Source organism: Micropterus dolomieu, linkage group LG11 (genome assembly GCF_021292245.1).
Source record: "Micropterus dolomieu isolate WLL.071019.BEF.003 ecotype Adirondacks linkage group LG11, ASM2129224v1, whole genome shotgun sequence".
Lineage (NCBI taxonomy): Eukaryota > Metazoa > Chordata > Actinopteri > Centrarchiformes > Centrarchidae > Micropterus > Micropterus dolomieu.
Genome location: NC_060160.1, coordinates 8,336,502 through 8,350,669, shown reverse-complemented (window position 1 = coordinate 8,350,669; position 14,168 = coordinate 8,336,502). Strand labels below are relative to the sequence as shown.

Sequence of the window (14,168 nt, the reverse complement as noted above, 5' to 3'; positions counted from 1 at the left end):
GCGCAGGAAGGGCAACCTTTATGAACAAAAACGTGAAAGCCCGAGAGCGGAAGGCGCTCGATGGAAATGGGGAAATAGCGATTTAGGGTTTGCTTTTTGCAGATGTGCTGATTGGACATCGATGTGTACACTTGAACTTGACCGAATTTACAGCACAGGATCGCGGCTCCTGAAAACACTGGCCTCATTTTAAAAAATAACGGGGATTTATACTTTAGTGGCCGTGGCCTGTAAAAAAAGCCACAACCCCCTGGGTCATTGCAGACTTCCCCTGCTGTATAGACGTCTAAAACTTCTATATCCATTCAATTTGAATTTCAACGCATAGCCAATTGAATAATAAATGCAAGCCAGTCGATCGCAGGAATGTAATCCTATGGCCTGTTTGTAGCTTGCTGTGCGTGGAAATGCGGTGACATTAAACGACTGTGTGGCCATATAATAAATAATTTTTCAAGATAACACGTTCTGGCTGTTGCTTGCAATTACAAGATTTCATTCCAGCTGTATATTATACCTTTAAAATAACTCAGAATCGGCTGTCCTCAATCTTGACTTAACCCTTTGAGGGAACTAAACACATCCTAAATGAATATAGACATAGAAGCTTTTTTGCACATTTCCACGAGTGCAACAGTGTAACTGTGGTTCCGTTGTGTGCGCATGGCTGACTGCTAGAGTAACTTTAACCCAGACACATGACAGATTAATAATTTAAAATATTTGTCAAGCAATGTAATCACCCAGGAGGTATTTTACAGAGTTATTCGGGTTATTGGGCGCACATTAGCAGCCATTTAATGTCGTACTGTACACCCAAACTTCCATGTGGTGCAAAAAGTGGCCTAGGCCCTATAGGCATAGAAGCCATACTGTCCTATATAAGCCTGTGCGGTTCCTATACATGAGGAGCACTCAACAAAGGAAGGCAAATGCTCATAAAAAGCCTCTTTATGGCAGAAAATACAATTTAATGTTTATAATTGATTTGAGGAAATGTTCACAGAATGTGTCAGGTTTGTCACTGCTCACCTCTGAATGAAAGCATCACAACACTACTGCAAAACTAGAGTGTATAGAGGAATAAACAAGTTTTCTTACCTATCTTCCAGGAGAGCGGAGAGAAGAGGGATCATCTCTCATTTTTTTTCTTCCTTTGAGTTTATTTTTACTTCATCTATACCGCCCATTGTCAGCCCATTATTACCCGTAAGCCCATAAGACCCTCAACAATGCCGTCCAACACTGTCACCAACACCAACACCACTGCATTCAAAGGCTCAGACTACGCTGATTCACCAGGAAACAGAATGGTAAGAAACACGTGTAAAAGATAAGAAGTCTGCATCAGGAATCTCACTTTAAGTATTTATGAGACTCCCCTATGGCTTTGTGTGTTGCTTGGTGTGTTTGGTGAATGACTAGGTATTTCTCAACCTTACAGCTGGCAGGTTCAAAGAGTTCATGTTGTGGCTTTTTGAATGACTTGGGCTAAGCTGCTGATTAATTTTGGGATCTGACTCTCCATCACTGTGAAACGCAATTTTTTTGAAAGGCCTCAAAGTCACCAGAGCTGATTTAAAGGGAGATTACTCACTTACGGGCTCATCGAGTAATGATCTGGTACAGTGTGCCTTTTAGTATTTTCCTAAAAATATCTATAAAGACTACATGCGTTTGTTAGTGTTATTACTTTGATATTAAATTGAAGGAGCCCTGAAATAAGAGGAATGCTGTCACTTCAGGTCATAGCCAGTTAAAATAGAGTAAATCAATTGGTCAAGCTAATGCCCTAATCATCTCTACAATCCAAAGACTTAATAGAGTTCTGCTTTTTGAGGAAATAGTAAAATTTTTTACTAAAGAATCCAACAGCATGTGGAGTGCCATGTCACCTTTCATGATGCAGACAGACTCATTATTGCAGTCTGCAGCATCACTGATGCTCCACAGTGGCAGCGATAGCAACATCACTGAGGAGGCTGTGAGATGCAGCTGTATGTGACATTTGCTGTTGTAATGGTGGATGGTGACGTGGGCGTTGGCTAGTGTAGGTTTGAGCTGGAGCTGGAATGGCTCTACAGCTCTTTTACTGGGGGGATATGTCCTCTTCCTCCACGTTCCCATTACACAGTACTGCCCTTAGTCTTGTTGCCTGGCAACAGACATTGCCTTAAATAACCGGCTATCCAGACGGAAATAGTGCAGAGATATTGACAATGTAGTTGGGTTCACTCCAGGCAACAGCAAATCATATTTCATTCTTTTCCGTTGTTGTTTTTTTCCCCCTAGAAAATATTAGAGCGAAGCTGTGCGTGAAAATGCCGTGTTATTTTCATTCAGTGTGTCTGAGCACTCAGGTTGGGAATTGGATGTACGGTGTGGTGTAGGCTGTTCCTGCAGGCACCACTGAATTGTGTCATCCATGTAAGTGGTTCCCAAATGAGCCTGCACACCAGACTGCACTCAAAACGTGCTATTATCTATGCAAATTCTGCCGCCCTGTTAAGGAAAAACTGAAGCACCAGGCTCTGTATTAGTAATCACACAATGAACAGGGCACCATCTGCAAAATACATTCTCTCAAAAAAGCAATGATATCTATATTTAAATGAACCTTTTACCTGTTTGTCAGGAACCTCATTGATGAATATTCCGTGATGATTTTACAGATTTTACAGCGATCTTTACAAATTACATCCCTGTGCCCATTAATCACAGCATCAGTTACTCTGATCAGTCTTTATGCAAATGAGTTTTTCACCCTGGGACATAAATGGTTGATGGATTAAATCCATTTTAGCAGCAAACACTATCAGGATGTAACATGGCCTGACCTTTGAAATCCCTGCCTGTGTTTATTAACATCCTCCATCTTTTTAATTATTTAACAAATAGAGTTTGCTGGAATCTGTGCATGCCCAAGTCCACATTTTTGTGGCATTTTTGCTTTAACTGTACACAAAAGAGCAGACAGAGAAGATGTCCCAAAGGTCCCTGGTCGGTGTTACAACATGTGACCTATCAGATTGTGTGACCTGATCACAAATTCATTGCTGCTACCAAAAATGGTGACTCTCCATTTAGTTAGTTAATTAGTTAGTAATGTTATGCATTGTATCATGTACATAAATGTGTCAAGACCACATGGACTTCTAAGAGACAAAAATATTGTTGTATTGGTGAAACATTTGTCAGACATTTAACATAAATTCAAGAACAGACAAACAAGCTCATAATCTCATAATATTTAAATAGAGTGACGCATTCTAGTAGCAGCGACACATTACTCCAACCTGTCAATATTTGATCAGGTCACCTATATGTTTTTGTCTATTGACCCTCTAGCGTCACAAAATCTGATGGTGTGACTCTGGAGCTTTTGATCGTATCACATGATAGATGCAGATGCAGGTAGATGTTCAGATGTTCATCCATGCTGGCTTAAAATGTGAGGTTCCAAGTTCATTCTTGACATTGAAAACAGCAGTTGAAAAAAAAAAATCTCACCACGAGGCCCATTTAGTTTTTGACCATACATGGACAACATGAAGATTATAAGTCCATGACGGCCGGGGAAACTCCATCAGCTTGTGAAGATCATGTGATAAGACTGAAAGCTCTAGCAGCTACTACATTGACTTAATGGAACATGTTTTCATGTGAAATCAAAACTAATTGAAACTTACAGTAAAGTGATGGATATACATGTCTAAAATACACCACTGATTGCTCCAAAGCCTGGATAGCACAGTGTTTTTGTATCATGTTAAAAGTCTTATACTCAAAAGTTGTTTTGTTTTTTTGCAATTTATATTTTCAGATAGTTTTGCAATAATGTTGTCACTCGTCACTAGTTTTCTTCTTATTGGAGGAAGCAAATGTGTTGCACCTATCCCTGCTCTCCACTACTACTCTTCTGTAATTCAAGTACTGAATTGTCTCGCTATATTTAACACAATCCATTAGACAAAGACAAAGTCAGTATCTTACAGGAATATTCTTTTGTGTCATCCTACGCCACAGTGCCTAAGATTAAAATAAAAGTACTTAACAACAAGTCAGCAGAGGGACTTGGTTACAAGAATGCCTTACAGTGCGGGGAGCTCATTTGTCTTTGAGGGAATCTCACATTCAATACTGAAGGAATTTAATAAGGACCCAGCCCTCCACCCCCCACCGCAGCTGTCAGGAATGGCCTTGCAATCTCATTTGCATTCAGACCTGGTGCTGGTGGTCCTATTCAGTCAATATTGAAACTCAAAGCATCTACATTAGGATCATCTTTTCTCCCATCAACCCCAGGGGTACTTGGTGGTGGCGGACATAGGGCTTTGTTCATGGGCGTAGACAGTTTTATTAATCAAAGGGAAATTGCAGCAGGGGAAGGTGGGGGCCAGTCAACGTCTTTGTAGCAGTGTCAAGAGAGGATTGTCTATGGAAGGTCAGCTCTGCGTCCGTGGAGCTTTCACTTCAGCCTAGTTCAAAGGAACGTGCCATTCACTTTCTGTCTGTCTCATTGTCCACTCACGCCAAAGACACTCAGGGACCCGCTGCAATCTCCCCAAATGTTGAAGTGTTTGAGTGTGGTGCAGTTTTGTGTGTGTCCTGCAGACCTAGTATCACTCCTGCTGCATCTTTGGCTGAGGTGAAACTGCCACTCAGTTTACTGCATGCACAAATACACTGTTTCATAACCTTGAAAAACTAAATGTCTTATGTGCATCTAGGCCTGAAATGTATATTTGACATTCCCACAGATAAGGACACTGTTACTCCAATCATTACAGGATGCTGAGTCCAAATCATGGTGTGCATGATATGTTTTTGTTTGTTTTTTTTGACAGGGTGAAAGCACAATACTGAACATGGACCTGACAACAGAGGAGAAGTCATCTAAAAGTAGTGCCTCTTGTAAAGTTGTCAAGCCTGGAAGAAAGCGCAAGCAGTTTCCAGTAAGTGTTAATCTGACATGAAATTAAATTGCTCAAGTCAAGATTAGATCAGCTAGTCCTTGCACACAGCAAAATAAAAGGAGTACATTTGTTCAATAATTTGTTAAATAATAACTCAAAAGTCGTCCCTTTATTGAACAGGTAAAATGGCTCATTGCCTTTTAAGGAGCTTCCAACCAAAGAATTACTTAAACCTGAGTTTTAGTGAAGAGTTATAGTGTCCCATGCTGGTCTAAATGGGTTAAAGACCAAGGTATGCTCAATAAAACTAGTTTATACTGAGTCCCCTGGTAGCTTGCTGGTGAACACATGAAATGTGACAGAAAGAGAGCTTGAGAGAGAGGTTCAAACCTTGATCACTTCCTCATCTCTACACAGCTGGCCAATCACAGCATTAAGTAGGCGTAAATGTTGAATTGAAGAAATTGTTGGACATAGCCACAGTCATTCTGTCTTTAGAAAGGTGACAGGGGAGGGTGTTTAACCATCCCAGCAGAATAACTGGATCTGGAACCAGGCTAACTCCCGCTACACCTGTGTCAAACAATTTTTGTAACTTCTTGAGCGACTGGTCAAAAGTGTACATTGTTATTCCGACAATTATTGCGTATCCCCTCTCTGTGACCTCATATGAACTAGTTTTTTAAGTATACCTCGGCCTTAAGTGTCTCATGATGGTTTAAATGCTAAATTCAGAGGCTTTAAATAGTAAATTTCTTGGTGCAACACTGCACTACACATTTCTGCAAAATGTCTGCAAATATGTTTTTTGTTGCTATGAAACTGAAAGAATTTGAGAAATATTGAATATCTGCACAAGATAACACCTATCAGTAGCCTCTGTATTAAAATAAAGGTGTTGTTTCAGCCTTTTGACACAACACATATACTACTTTGTACTCATGCATAACATCACACAGACTCCACCATGCTGCACTCAAACACCACCCTAACATCATTTGTAATCTGTTTGTGATGTCTTTTGTTGTTAAAAGCCTTAATTTAATAATGACTCTTGGGCCAACATGTTTCTGGGTGTTTTTTTATTCCCTGAGATGTTATCATTTGCATAAAATCATGTTAATTAATTCTCACAGTGTGATTCAACAAACCAAAAAAGGGTTTATGGAAATATTTACAGATAATGGATGGTAGGGAGGGATATGCCAGAGGGGTTGTTTCAGTGTGTATTTAAAGCAGCTGAGTGGTACTTCCAATCAGAGATAAAGAAAAGCTATAGTTAGAATCAGGGCACCTTAGTGTTTTCACAGCTGTGGGGGATTGACCACATGTGCCAGACGCCCCATTTACATAGGTGTTTCGTTGTTTTTATTCTCTGACTGAGAGTGACTCAAAAATGTACTTGCCAACTCAATATGCTGTCTGTAAGGCATTAGTTGCATTTGTCAGCTTGAATCCTGAATGTACTCTAATATAATATAATCTTTGTGCTAATTTTTAAATGTCAGGTAAATACCATAATTTAATTAATATCACAAACCTCAAGCCTTTTTCCATAAAGTACAGACATCATGGACAAGGTCAAATAAAGTCCTCGTAGGAAATGTTGAATGAGTGCTTGAAAAATGCCTACCAAAGTATTTGTTCAATCACCTCAGTTCACAGGGTTTTATTTACATATTAACTGACCTTGCTGCTCTTTACTATCATGGGCCCATTCAGCGTAAAATTCAGTGCCTTCAGCTAGTCAGAAGGGTGGTTAAAAATTACTCAGCTGGTCACATGTTTCAGGACTGAATCTTAAAATCATAATGTAATATTTATTATTTACTCTATTGGGATCAATAAATTGTCATCTTAAAGCCCATGAGAGTTAAACCTTTAGTATGATGACAGACTGGCTGCATGCTGGCATGTATTTAGGCCTAGTTTCATCTGTAAGATTAGGAATTAATTGACTGAACATACTGATCAATAAATACATATCTCACATACTATGCAAATTTTGGCATTTGTTGACAGCCCACCACTAATTACAGTAAATAAAAGAGAATATGTCATATTATATGTCATCATATACTATAGCAACCTGCCAGAAACCCAATAAAAATCTCTGTGGAGCAATATAATATAATAATAAGTGAGACCTGTAAAATTACACAAAGTCAAAATATTGATTAGTGCATGATTAACTGTTTGTTAAACGTAAGCATTAAATATTTTATGTATAATATGTAATACTGCAGCAGTTGGATTAGGTAGCCAGTGTTTCATTTTGACCTCTGTCTGCCAGTCTGAGCTGCCTGATTTACGGACTGTGACCTTTGACCTCTGGCAGGGGCCACATGTAGTTCACTGGGTCAGTAATCTGTTGCATAATTCTTTCAGCAACAGTTGTGTGTTCTGTTTGTGTGTGTGTGAGCGTGTTGCCAGAGTTTGTGCATTTGTTCGACTTTCTGTCAGTCTGTTTGCGCTCGTGGAGTTGTTTGCCTAAACCCCCAAACACTCCAACCTCTTTTTCTAGTTATGAATTGAGTGAGAATATTAATAATGCCTGAGCTGTGGGTTTGTTGTTTTCATTCATCGTGTCAAACAGATTTACTGGAGTGGCATTCTTTGTATGATGTCAACTGTTCAACAATTACAGTTAATTTGTTCTCATTTACTACAATGATGAAGTCATTTAGAGTTTTTGTGGTCTGCAGGGAACTTTGGCTTAATGTAGCTTTGTTTTACGATACAGTACAACTCTCACTGAAGTTTATTTTGCATCTCTTCCGCATAATTTGGACTGCATTCATTACACAGATGTTTTATAGGTCTCCGGGTGGAAAGCTAGTTTGTCTGCAAGAATGAGATTGCTTTTGACCTTTTAGCTTCTAGCACAGGATCTTGTGTTTGCTAAACGTCATCTGCTGAAAGACAGATGCCTTCTGAGGCGTTGCTGTCGCCTGCTTGCCTTAAATGCAAACTGCTGTACATACATCTACAGGAGATGAAAGCTTCAGTGCTGCTGTCGCCAGTATTGACAGTCTGATCTCACAAGACACGCTCTACTTTCTGCTCCCAGTGACCCAGTAATGGGATTGTCTGAGAAAGTGTTTTTTTTTTATGGCTATTTTTAGGCAGCAGCAGAGACACTATCACATTTCTTCAAACATTTGGGGTTGAAACAAATCTTTTCTAGGTCTTCCAAGGGAGTTGCTGCGTTTTTTAGGTAGTGCAACCTGTAAGAACTGAATGTATGACACTGTAACTGAAACTGCAACTTTAGATAGGTCAGCTCTTATTGAATTTACTCCTCTGCATAGAATGAAATAGTTTAACTGGGCGTTCCAAACTGGACAGAGTGAAAAACTTCTTCGTTGACAAACAGCCAACATTCTTGACATATTTCCGTGCTGCTGTAATGATGAATGCATGGCTACAGGAAGCTCAGTAGTGTACCTGATGAACTCTAATGTAATCCCTTCCCCACATGCAAGTTAATAGCTGTACAGGCGATTTACTGGCACAGCTTTGAAGTTTACAACTCTAGTTTAACAGAGCTGAAAGGGAAACGCCATAATTCACTGACTAATAAGTGTAGAAGTTGAGCTACATGTTTGATTCTGTCCAGATAGAGCTGTGGAGGCTTAATGGGTGAAATTAAGATTATCTAACATGGATGAATGCTTTAATTCACATTTTATCTCAAATAGCCCATTTAGCCAACAGAGACTGAAGTGCTTTTCCTCACTCTGATAATGCCAGCTGTTTTATTGTTGCTCACTAAGATGACCTTTTTCAAGTGTGCTGGATGATTTGTTGCAACTCCTGAATGGTTTTGTTGACAGGCACTACACTGTTGTACACCATTGAAAAACCAAACTGTAACTGGATGTTAACATTTCAATCTTTTCTTTCCTTGCTTGCAGGTCGAGAGCTGCGGCTCTCTTAAAGGCAGTGTGGGTGTGGGCAACAGCTACACTGGGGTGAGTAGGCCGTCCATGGCACAGGTCCACAATGGAGATGTGGGCGGGCACAGAGACAGGACGTCCGACGCCTGCTTCCCCAAACAGGAGAAGAGGGAAGTGGAGAACGGGATCCCCAGAGGCCCTTCCTCCTGCCGGGCAGAGGACAGCTCCCATGGTCAGAGCCTGAGCCCGTCCCAGGAGAACGGATTCCTGCCCAGCCGGGAAGAGCAGGACTTGGAGAAAGACAAGGACGACAGCCTGACGACGCCGCACAAGAAACGAGGGAGGCGGAAACTGGAGCGTCCAACGAAATGTGAGTTTTTTTGGCCTCTGTTTGTTCAGCTCTGCTTTATTTCGATCTGTACTGTCAGGTGACTAGTACAAGATCTTAAGTTATGAAGTGTAAATAGATGTCAGCCTGAGTGGGTCTGGGCTGCTCAATACACAGAGCATTTCACTGCCAGGATTAGTAACACTGACGCTAAAAGTGTTGCATTCATGCAGCTGCTCAGTGCTGTGAAGGAAAGGCACTAGAAGGTTGCGCTGTAAATCAGACATAATTGCAATGTTTATACTGGCATTATTCATCTTATAAATATTATACTGAATGTTATGCATGCTATGTTTCACTTCTTTTGAATGTGGCTTTCCAAATGCTTTCAATATGCACAACCAGTTGGCGATTGAATGTGCAGTGTGCACCCTGTGACCAAAATAAAATTTCGGTGAAGCAGGTAGCGATGAAAACGAAAGCCAGAAATACTAATCCAATCTTTGAAATCATGTTGCAAAAGGAAAGTGAACCCCAACATCTAAATGTGGAAACATAATTTCAGTTCCTACAAGTTCATCTCAATATATCATTTGAATACAAACTAATAGAATACAACTTAAGTGTCCAAAGGTGTCTTTTGCCCATCTGGCAATCAACCCCCCCCCACCCCACCCCACCCCCCCTTACCAAATAACAACAGCAGTTACAATATGAGTACTCGAAATAATAGATTACAGTGACTTATAATTCAGGGAAAACAGGTAAGAAAAGAACAAAAATTCTGATGTAGTAATTATTTATGTGTAGTGCTGAAACAACTAGTTTATTGATTGATTAGTCAATTGACCAAAATTGATCTGCAACTATTTAATTGTTTAAGTCATTTTTCAAGCAAAAATGTCAGTTTAGCTTCAGGAAACGGTGATGTGAATTTTTCACTGTTTGATTATATTTTATAGAGCAAATGATTAATCGAGAAAATAAACCTCAGATGAATCGATTATAAAAACAATTGTCAGTTGCTCTGTTAATAAGGGCACAATAACTAAGACAACAGGAGTGAAAGCATGACTTGGCATGGCTTTTGCTGCCTATAAAATGTAATTCATAAAAGGCGACATTACTTGCAGACTGATAACATAAATAACTTATGAAATGACAATTAGTTGAAATAAAACAACCAGTGCAAATGCAAACTGTACATTTGGAATTTAAGAAAGAGTCCTTCAGAAGTGAATCTACACCATTATCCAATAAAGATGATATAAGTCAGGGATGCATTGTGGGGAGAGAGCGGTGCTGACAGCTAGTTTTTAGTCCAAGATGGAGATTAACAATATCACTTAGCTGCTCCCCCCACTGTCTGCTTTTTAGTCCTATCTCTCTCTCTCTCAGCCACGTGTCTCTCTCGCTCCTCTCTCGGCCACAGAGACACCAGCTATGACCTTGATGAGGAGTGTAGTAAATAAAGCCGTGGGAGGAGCGACTCGTCTCCTGGCAACGAGCCTCTGTTGGGAGCTGGAAAGTCTCTGTTGTGGCCGCCTCCCTGTCAGGGGCCCTGCCAGGTGGATGGCGTCGTGCCCAGATCTCTTTACAAACTGCACTCGGTATTTACCTGATTGAGCCTCTAGGATCTGTTACTAAACTTCAAAGCAGAAATCTGGGATCACCCTGTTTTACTTTTATGTGTAAATGGCTAAAAGCTGGTTTTGTGAACCAGGTCTGCAACTCTACTCCCTAATCTGGGACTGGGTCCAGTGCTGCTCAGCTTTAGTATGATACAGTGGTAAATACGGAAGGCATGACAAATATCTAAATTCCACATATTTACCTTAATTAAATTCATGATACATTTTAAAAATGTTCAGAACACATTGCTTGAGAACGACCATCCGGGTTCCCAAACAATGACAGGTCTATTTTATATGACCTGCGTAAAGATCATGTTTTAAATAAGATAAACTGTTAAACACTCACTGTTTTAAATGAGGATGTACAATTAAAGCAGGATGAGGCAGCAGAATGTGACTGGGTAATGTTTTGTTTTTAGGGGACAGATCACGAAATCTGTTAAAAGGGGCACTCCACCGATTTACCACATGAGGTTTATCTCTTTCTCTAATTAGCGGCAGTGTTAGTCAACCTGTGAAAACGATTATAAATGATTAGGGTTTACCAAGCAGAGAGGTTCTAACAACGTTTTTCTCTCCAGATTTTGGACAACTCTCACTTGACACATACCATCTTTACGTCAAGTCCTTCACCGTGCTCTACCTCTGATCGTCTAAACCTTACCCTAACCTAAATCTGAGGGGGGTGATAACGTGGTCTAATGCAAGGATGCTTCTGAGTTGCATTACGTGAAGTGTAGAAACAAGCGTTTATAGTCAACATTAAATTTCTGATAAGATACACTTAGTTACTATTCTCTTCTATAGTGGTAACTGTGTGTATCCTACAAGAGTAAATATTGGCCATTGCTAGCTTGATCAGCCATAAATTGCATGCTTTTTGGAGCTTCAGCTTGATTAAAGAGTTACGTTGTTGCACTTACTTTCCTAAAGACTAAATAATGTGGGTTTTGGTGAAGAGGTTGTGAATTGGTTTAGAAACTATCTCTCTGATAGATCTCAGAGTGTAAAGAAAATCACATGTCTAAACCCCTTGAGATCTCCAGAGGTGTCCCCCAGGGCTCGATCTTGGCTCCCGTTATATTCACCATTTTCGCAAATGATATTGGAAAACGTGCGTCGAGCCAAGTTGCATCTCTATGCAGATGACACAGTTATATATACATGTTCTCCCACCCTGGCTCAGGCTGTCACGGAGCTTCAGGTTGCATTCTCTGCATTACAGTTCTCATTGCACAACCTCAAATTACTCTTAAATACCCAAAAAAACAAGTTCATGACATTCACTAGAGCTCGCGCTCAGGAGAACCTTAGCCGTTGCACACTAAATGGCTAACTTACTACAAATATCTTGGTATTTGGCTGGAAGATAAATTAGCCTTTAATATTCACATAGATAACCTTTTAAAGAAACTCAGGCCCAATAATAATATAATAAAAAATAAATAAATAAAGTGAAGACAAGAAATCCCACAAAATTACACTATATCATCTACTCTATCCTCGATATTTAACCACTTTTAACAAGGCATGTGTAGAAGAAACTTGTAGGGAACTACAGATGTGTCAGCCTTGTATGTACATTAGACCAATAGTCTAGAGTGAATAGTCAAACATGGGATGAGGTAGGCTTATCAACATCACACAAAAGTGATTTGACGCAAACCAGGTTTATAAGATCTTTCATATATTGCAGGAGCCCTCAGTAAGAGGATGATGAGTCTTGGTTTAGCTGACCATTTGTTATCAACCAGTGCACAGACTACACTGTGCTGTAGCCAACACCAAAACCCATTATATATACGGTTAGCTCTCAAATAGCATCTTGCATACACACTAACTTGGACTCACCCAATAAGTAAGCAGACAAAACAACAAGACATTACCCCTAACTCTCAATGTCACGGCTACACCATCTCACACAAATCACCATCTAAGGTAGATGGAGGCTTCAAGCTTCATCTAAGGTGACCACATGTTTACTGCCACTCTGGAAATTCTAGAACCTGCAATAAACAGTCATTTAATCATTAGCTCTCTAACTGAACTAACACCATCTCTAAACACTGTCACCTAGTTTCTTACAAAATGTTGTTTTGTGAAAGCGTCAGAACTTTTGTATAAAAGGTCCTCTGACTTACAGGAAGTGATGCCTTTAACATGTTCAATAGAAGCAACAAACACTAGACTGCTTATGATAAACAGACAGGGGAACTAAGTAGTCAGCAGAAGCAGTGTTAGCCACAAAGCCAAAGAGAAGACATACAGAAATTCAGATTAACAGTCTGCGCTGGGCCCGCGGCTCCCTCAAGGCCTGCAGCAGATGTTAGTTACATGATTTGTTTTTTTTTTCTTTCAAGACTGTGGGCGGCATAGGCAGTCACGTTTTTAATGTGTGAACATAGTGCAGGACGGATAGTTGTTTGCATGCCCCACACACTCACACAAATGTGCTGTTTGGCATTAGTTTGTAAGTAAGATTTGATGCCTATGACACATTGAAAGAACACTTTTTCTTTCAATCAGGACATTAAAATAATATGGAAGGTAAAGAAAGTTAAATGCACACTGTACAGATTGCAGGTTAGTGAGTAGCAAGAGTGGACATGCATTTTTAAAAAACAATGACTACACAGACTTTTAATTGAGATTGTACCAACAGTAGCACCTAGAATTGAATTGCTTAGTGATCGCTGGGAAGTGCAAAAAACACCACACACTGTTGCTCCTGTATGGTATCTTGATTGACCTTAAATGCACTAAACAGCAAATACGACTGTGACTACAGTATACATGCAGGGAGGGTTTAATCCCCCTACCAAACTAGTCTGAATAGAGGGAGTGTTGGTATATGCATCTCAGAGAGGAGAATCCTTAGTGGGGGCCAGTGTGGTGGATCAATACTCTGCTAAACAGGGTTTCTGGTATCCATCTGGAGGGCACAGGATGGATTTGAGCTCCGGCTGGAGTGGAACTGAGCTCTAGCAATACGAGAGCTGGAACCCGCTCAAGCTGGCAAGGTATACTCTCTGTGGGCAACATTAGCCAGCTCCCCTCACAAACCCAGTGACCTTGGCAGTCCGCACTGCCTCACCGATTTGTTATATAGTCACTTATTCCTGATGAGGACGAGGAGACCAGACCAGAGGAGAGAAGGATGGGGAAAAAAGAGCAAGGGGGAGGGAGGAACAGGGGGCTCAGCTACACATGGAACCAACTTGAAGAGGCTGCTAAGAGAGCGGACTATTGTTTGGACAGGTCTGTAGGGTACTTCACTGACAAGCCAGAGTTGGCTGTGCAGAAAACATGCCATCAAAAGTTGTCCTTAGCCTCTCAGGACTCAAGTGTTATGATAGTGTTTGGGCTTCAACTCAGTAGATAGTCATGTTTA

General features: G+C 40.4%; 1 protein-coding gene across 4 annotated transcripts in view; it reads left to right on the top strand.

Annotated features, from left to right (window-relative positions):
• The window catches only part of dnmt3ab (DNA (cytosine-5-)-methyltransferase 3 alpha b), a 50,425-nt gene that overhangs the window by 167 nt on the left and 36,090 nt on the right, over positions 1-14,168 (top strand). For all 4 annotated transcript variants that reach the window (XM_046062007.1, XM_046062010.1, XM_046062009.1 and 1 more), the window contains 3 exons: positions 1,113-1,313; positions 4,848-4,955; positions 8,834-9,185. In XM_046062007.1, coding sequence (XP_045917963.1) covers positions 1,233-1,313; positions 4,848-4,955; positions 8,834-9,185 — 541 coding nt within the window. In that variant the 5' untranslated portion in view covers positions 1,113-1,232. Of the gene's footprint in view, positions 1-1,112; positions 1,314-4,847; positions 4,956-8,833; positions 9,186-14,168 lie in introns of those variants that run through there.